Genomic DNA, 5,966 nt, shown 5'->3' on the forward strand with positions numbered 1-5,966 from the left:
ATGGAGGGAGAAGGCCCTTGCGACGCCATCCAAGTTGTTCGTCGGACGCTCGGTCAACAACCTCCAGATCTGAAGTGGAGAGGAGCTAGAGAGAGAATAGAAGGGGATAGAGGTGGAGAGTGGAAGGAGGTGGGGAGTGGAGGGGGACACTGCCAGTGGTGGCAGAGAGCATCGTGGCTGGCGATGGTGAGGTGGTTGGCTGTGGTTTCTCGGGGGTTCCGGCTTATGGCCTCCTATCCCGCCTGAGACGAGCGAGACTGGAGTCCTCTTCTTAGAATTGGTTACAGTAGGAGCAATCAGAAAACCGAATAGAACTAAACAATGCTCTTTCCCGAATGGCAATTATTGAGCTTAACCTCCCCAAATTCGGTGGATGCTCGGTTGTAACTTGGAGCAAGAGTATTTTGGTTAGAGTTACAGTAGCAACAACAGATAGAACCTGAACAATTCCTTCTCATTTCCATCAGTTCACACAACCTACACATGATCCACAAAAGTCTGCTTGGACATGCCTCCTTGGGTTCGCGGCGCGTTGTATTCCAGCATGGATGCCGACCTGATCTCTAGGCTGCCATGGTTGCTGTCTGTTTGTTGATCCTGATCGTTACCCGGTACCAAATGAACCTTGTGATTCTTGTGATGATCATTGTCTGGGCTGTAAGTATTTGTTCTTGGCACCTGCTGATCTTGAGGTGCAGGTGACCCCTTGGGGAACACCTCCTGAACCTGTCCATCTGAAAATCGTTTTGAATCTTGGGCTGATTTTTTTGTATCCTCCATAATCTTCTCCTACATTAGCCAGTATGTGTGAAATATGTTTAGAGACAATTGGAGAGCTAATAACAGATATCAAAACGATTAAGTTTCGTCTTTGGAATAGCTTTTGTCAGACTCAGAGCAATTAAGTTTCGTCTTTGGAATAGCTTTTGGGCCTGTTTAGTTCGCGAAAAGAAACTTTTTGGGTGTCACATCGGATGTTTGACCGGATGTTGGAAAGTGTTTTCGGACACGAATAAAAAAACTAATTTCATAACTCGCCTGGAAACCGCGAGACAAATCTTTTGAGCCTAATTAATCTGTAGTTAGCACATGTGTGTTACTGTAGCACTTATAGCTAATCATGGGCTAATTAGGTTCAAAAGATTCGTCTCACGATTTCCCACCTAACTGTACAATTATTTTTTTAATATATATTTAATACTTCATGTATGTGTCCAAAGATTTGATGTGATGTTTTTGGGAAATAAATTTGGGGAGCTAAACCGGGCCTTTGTCAGACTGTGCTCATCTGTTCCCGAACTAATTGAGCATGCAGTGACCTAAAGCTTAGCTCAGGTAAGAAATGATAGAAAAAATAGGTTTTATGGACATAGATTTTCTACACTTAAATGCTACGACACTTGTCATTTGCGTACATCTCAAAATTATATAAATTTTTTTAAAAAATAGTAATATTAATTCGGATGATACAAAGTCTATATGCTAACATGCAAGACTATATTTGATCACAACTAGTGAAAAAAAATCAGACAGTGAATAGTACCACTTTAGCATATAAAATATTTGCTATTTTTGTTTCTTCATGTTAGATCAAATTTAGACTTACATGTTTATAATGTGTCTTATATTAATGTTTTATATAACTATTTAAACTATAAACTATATGAATACACCTAGGTACCAACTTTCCCGGGTTTTTATGATTGTTTACCTCTTTGTTACTAGGACTACTGTTGAGATTTTGTTCCTTATCTTTATGCTGCTCCTCAGCTTTCGGCTTGTTGTCTCTTCGCTTATGTGACCGCTCTCTCAGTTTGGGCCTGCATACATATGGACAGAAAAAAAAATCATGAGCCAGGAAATCTGCAAACGAAACCGATCGAACAGTAAACAAGAACGCAAGTTCAGAGAGATGGAGGTGAAAATTCAGTCATATATTTCTCACTTCCTTCCATCATGGGAAGCAGCAACCTCATCCTCCTCCTTGTACACAACCGGAAGCTCCGACAGATGGCACGGCAATGGCGGCGTGCTGAAGAACTGCAGCAGAAGAAGCAGCAGCAGTCAATGTCAATCAATGGATGGCACTGCAGTACGCTGACACGGGCGGCAGCGGCGGCGGCGTGCGTGCGTACGCTGCTCTGCAGGGCCTGGGCGGCGGTGCCGCGGGCGGCGGGGTCGAGGGCGAGGAGCGTGGCGAGCAGGGCGAGCGCGGGCGGCGGGAGGAAGGCGATCTTGTCGACCATGGAGGGCTTGTACGTCCTCGGCGGGCGGAAGGTCGGCGGCAGCCTCATCTTCCGCCAGTAGTCGTCGGGCGGGGAGCCGCAGAGGGTGAAGATCCGGGAGAGCTGCTCGATCTCGGTTCTTCCCGGCATGAGCGGCCTGCCGGAGAACATCTCGGCGAGGAGGCAGCCGGCGCTCCAGAGGTCGATGCCGACGCCGTAGTCGGTGGCGCCGAGGAGGAGCTCCGGGGCGCGGTACCAGAGGGTGACGACGCGGCTGGTGAGCGGGCGGCGGCGGCCGTAGTAGTTGGCGAGGCCGAAGTCGCCGATCTTGAGGACGCCATGGCGGTCGATGAGGAGGTTGGAGCCCTTGATGTCGCGGTGGAGGATGCCGCGCTCGTGGCAGTGCTGCAGCCCCGACAGCAGCTGCTGCATGTAGCATTTTATCTGCACAAATATACCCGCTTTGTTCTTAAAAAATATAGACTAAATTTCACCAAACTATAGGGATTGTGGCACGTGATATATAACCCCAGTTATTATGGTCATAAAATTTCACAAAATCACATTGTTTATCATTTTAACTTTGCTCTATCATACTTTTGAGTTCTATAATCACATTTCAAATTTATTATTTATTTATTCATCATAGAAATGTTTTAAAATTTTGATACAGGAGTATGTCAATTTGGTTAATGGTGTGGTTTTGTGAAACTTTAAGAGCATAATGCTCGGGTTATGTGCTACGTTAAAATCACTGTGGTTTTGTGCAACTTGGACTATAATAGATGACGAAGCATGAAGTTTACTAAATAAATAAAGCCAGTTTTAAAATTCAAAACTAAGAGTGAAGCCTAGTTTTAAACCCAAAACTAGTGTACACTTCTGGCCCTTAACTTTTTGCATGGTGGGCTGTAAAAGAGTGTTTGGATGGCAAGTTTCCGGATTAAAATCCGTCCAATTGGGCCCATTATACCCAAAAAAAACAAAACACCTAAAGAGCCCACACAATAATTCGATTTAACTTGGCGCTCTTCTCATTACCCTCCTGGTTCCACGTGACCTTGCGAACCAGCTTCCACTTCGCCCTACTGCCACTGCTCTCGGCTTGCTCTCGACCTCATGGTCGGGCACCGCTCCCTTCTCCACCCTACCATTAATAGCCTTCGTGCTCAGCTTTCTTTTGACCTCATCGGCACCACTCTCTACTCCACCCTCGATCCACGTTGCCAACATCTTTCCAACCTCGATCCATGCCACAAGCGGGCATCGTCTTCAAGACATTGGCGCCATCTCAGCATCCACATGTGCAGGTTAGGCAGCTAGTTTCATGGCGATCCCCTTTCGAGTTGCTGGCGTCATCTCAGAGTCATGTTCTACAATTTGTGGGCCACTCCTCTTCCAATCTAGTAGTTCAGTTCGAATTTCCAAGGTGTCATGTTGATGATTGTTCTTTTTAACATTGCTATCCAATTTGATGTTCTGTTTTGAATTCTAATTTTCAATTTGTGGTTTTATAACTAGGTGACAACACCCCACAAGTTGATGCAAGATATCGATTTGCACACTATGATTAGAAAACAAAAATATATGGGTAAAAAGGTCATAAATTTTATTGACAATTTAAATGTCTAATCCAACAACAAGAAATTAAATGATTCATGTAGGCCGTTAGAAATATATGATTATTATCTAAAGTGTTAAAGCACTATCTAGGTTCTGAAGAAGCCCTTTTTTATCTTAGAAAATTAGAAATATATGATCATCTAAAAAAATCAGCTGTCTTGGTTGGTTCAAGAAGAGGAGGTCCAAGAGCAAGGGGCTAGGGAGGAAGGGCCGAAGGGGTGGTGTATGCGTACGCCGACGGTATTGGCGTGGAACATGAGACGGTCAAACAACTCCGGCATAAAAAGAGATGGAGAACAAGGAGTGAGAGGAGGGAAAAATGAGAGAGGGCCGGGGATGGCATGTGGACCATATATTTTTTATTCTTTTCCCTAAAAGACTTAGACTTGTATATGCATTTTGTTTCTTTTTTCGACTTGAAATATTATGTAAGCGTCACATCACATAAAAGGCCAGGTTAAAATTTCAAGTAGGTGTTACCTAGGACGAAACCATCATCAAAAACCGTTTAGGAAGGTAAATCGATCTAAAACTTAAAGGAAATCTCTATACACAGTTTGGTACTTTGGTTTGATAGTTGAAGTACTCGAATCAAATTCAGCCCAAAGTTGAAACCGAATGAACATTTGCTAGCCTAGCTATCCAACACAACAACAACGGCGAACTAGCTAGCCAGAACAAAATTGCCAGCCCAGCTAAGTTTTGACTTAGCCCATTGGATAATAAAATATTCCGGGCTGGCCCCGTCTGAAAACCACCAAAAACCAGAAGGAACAAAAGAGGAAAAAGGCCACGCATGTGGCAACAAATGGAAGCAGCAGGCTGCGTATCCAAGGACAAGATATCATCAAGTAATATTGATGTGAGGAGGAAGATGGCCGGTGTGCCGGCTGTGTGAGGCCGTGCTGCATGGCCATTGCCCATGGCGGCGTGCGTACGGCGTACCTGGGGCTCGGTGAGGCGGTGGTCGGGACGGCAGATGATGCGGGTGAGGTCGGAGTACATGAAGTCGAAGACGAGGTAGATGCTGCGGTGCATCCTGGAGGTGGCGATGCCGTCGAGGCGGATGACGTTCGGGTGGTCCAGCCTCCGCAGGATCATCATCTCCCTCGCCATGAACCGCACGCTCTCCGACTCCGACGTGTCGAACCGCACCTTCTTCAGCGCCACCACCCTCCCCGTCCCCCTCTCCCGCGCCTTGTACACGTTGCTGTACGTCCCCTGCCCCACCTGCACCAGCATCCATCCATGGCGGCCGCCGCCATTAGACTTTCAGTTTTAGCTGTAATTAAGGTAGCTAGAGACGCCGGCCATGGAGGCATGGCGGTGCAGGTGCGTGCCTTGGCGATCTTGTCGTAGGCGTCGGCGCTCTTGGGGACGATCCCCTGCAGCGCCTCGCGGGGCACGTTGTCCAGCAGCCACGTCGGCCACCCGTCCACCAGCTCATCCTCCCGCCGCGGCGCCGGCTGCGGAGCCGGTGCCGGAGTTTCCTCCTCATCCACGGCCGCCGCCGCCGCCGTCGCCTCCGCCTCCGCCACCGCCGCCGCGGAGCTTTCATCCATGGCTTGATGATGATCAGTCTGACGATCGTTGCCGCCGTCCCGCTGATCGGTCTGCAGCTCCCTTTCGACGGCGGCGGTGGCGGCGCGACGGCCGCTGCCGCGGGCGGCGTCCTGCTGCTGCCCCTGCGGCCGCAGCAGCAGCCTGGCGGCGGCCGGCGCGGCGGCGGGGAGGGGATCGGAGAGGCGGGAGGAGGCGACCGGGACGTAGCGGTTCTTGCGCATGAGGTGGTCGATGCCACGGCCGTCGCTGCGTGCCGGGGAGCCCTGCGAGGGCTTGCCCTGCGCGCAGCCCATGTCGTCGTCGATGGCGCCGGCGCCGGAGCGGTGGCGCCGGCGTCGGCGGCGGTGGTGGGGGAAGAAGAGGTGGAGGTGGAAGAGGGAGGAGGAGCGCGACGAGGAGTGAGACATCAACGAAAGAGAAGGGGGGGGCGAGGGGGGCGAGGTGGCGCCAAAAATATACGTTGAAATGATATGAAATTATGAATATTATAATTATCGGCGGCCGGCGCCGGCTGGCCGGCGCGGGCGGCCGAGAGAGAGACGCCGAGTGTTACGT

At 49.2% G+C, this 5,966-nt stretch overlaps 1 protein-coding gene across 1 annotated transcript; it reads right to left on the reverse strand.

Annotated features, from left to right (window-relative positions):
- Positions 1-477: 477 nt before the first annotated feature.
- LOC127762496 (probable serine/threonine-protein kinase At1g54610) lies at positions 478-5,704 on the reverse strand. The gene is made up of 7 exons (XM_052287014.1): positions 5,609-5,704; positions 5,189-5,368; positions 4,794-5,078; positions 2,136-2,669; positions 1,946-2,040; positions 1,712-1,820; positions 478-789 (listed from the first exon to the last, which is right to left on the reverse strand). Exons 1-7 carry the CDS (start codon positions 5,702-5,704, stop codon positions 478-480), a joined length of 1,611 nt encoding a protein of 536 aa, XP_052142974.1.
- Positions 5,705-5,966: the final 262 nt, after the last annotated feature.

This window comes from Oryza glaberrima, chromosome 2, assembly GCF_000147395.1.
Source record: "Oryza glaberrima chromosome 2, OglaRS2, whole genome shotgun sequence".
NCBI classification, from domain to species: Eukaryota; Viridiplantae; Streptophyta; class Magnoliopsida; order Poales; family Poaceae; genus Oryza; species Oryza glaberrima.

What these genes read in the sequence shown, in the direction of transcription:
- LOC127762496 (XM_052287014.1), bottom strand. Translation starts at nt 5,704, where the DNA reads ATGGGCTGCGCGCAGGGCAAGCCCTCGCAGGGCTCCCCGGCACGCAGC. An exon ending in CCTACGACAAGATCGCCAAG is followed by an intron (nt 5,079 to 5,188) that starts GCACGCACCTGC and finishes ATGCTGGTGCAG; the next exon opens with GTGGGGCAGGGGACGTACAG. An exon ending in GTAGTCCTAGTAACAAAGAG is followed by an intron (nt 790 to 1,711) that starts GTAAACAATCAT and finishes TGGCTAATGTAG; the next exon opens with GAGAAGATTATGGAGGATAC.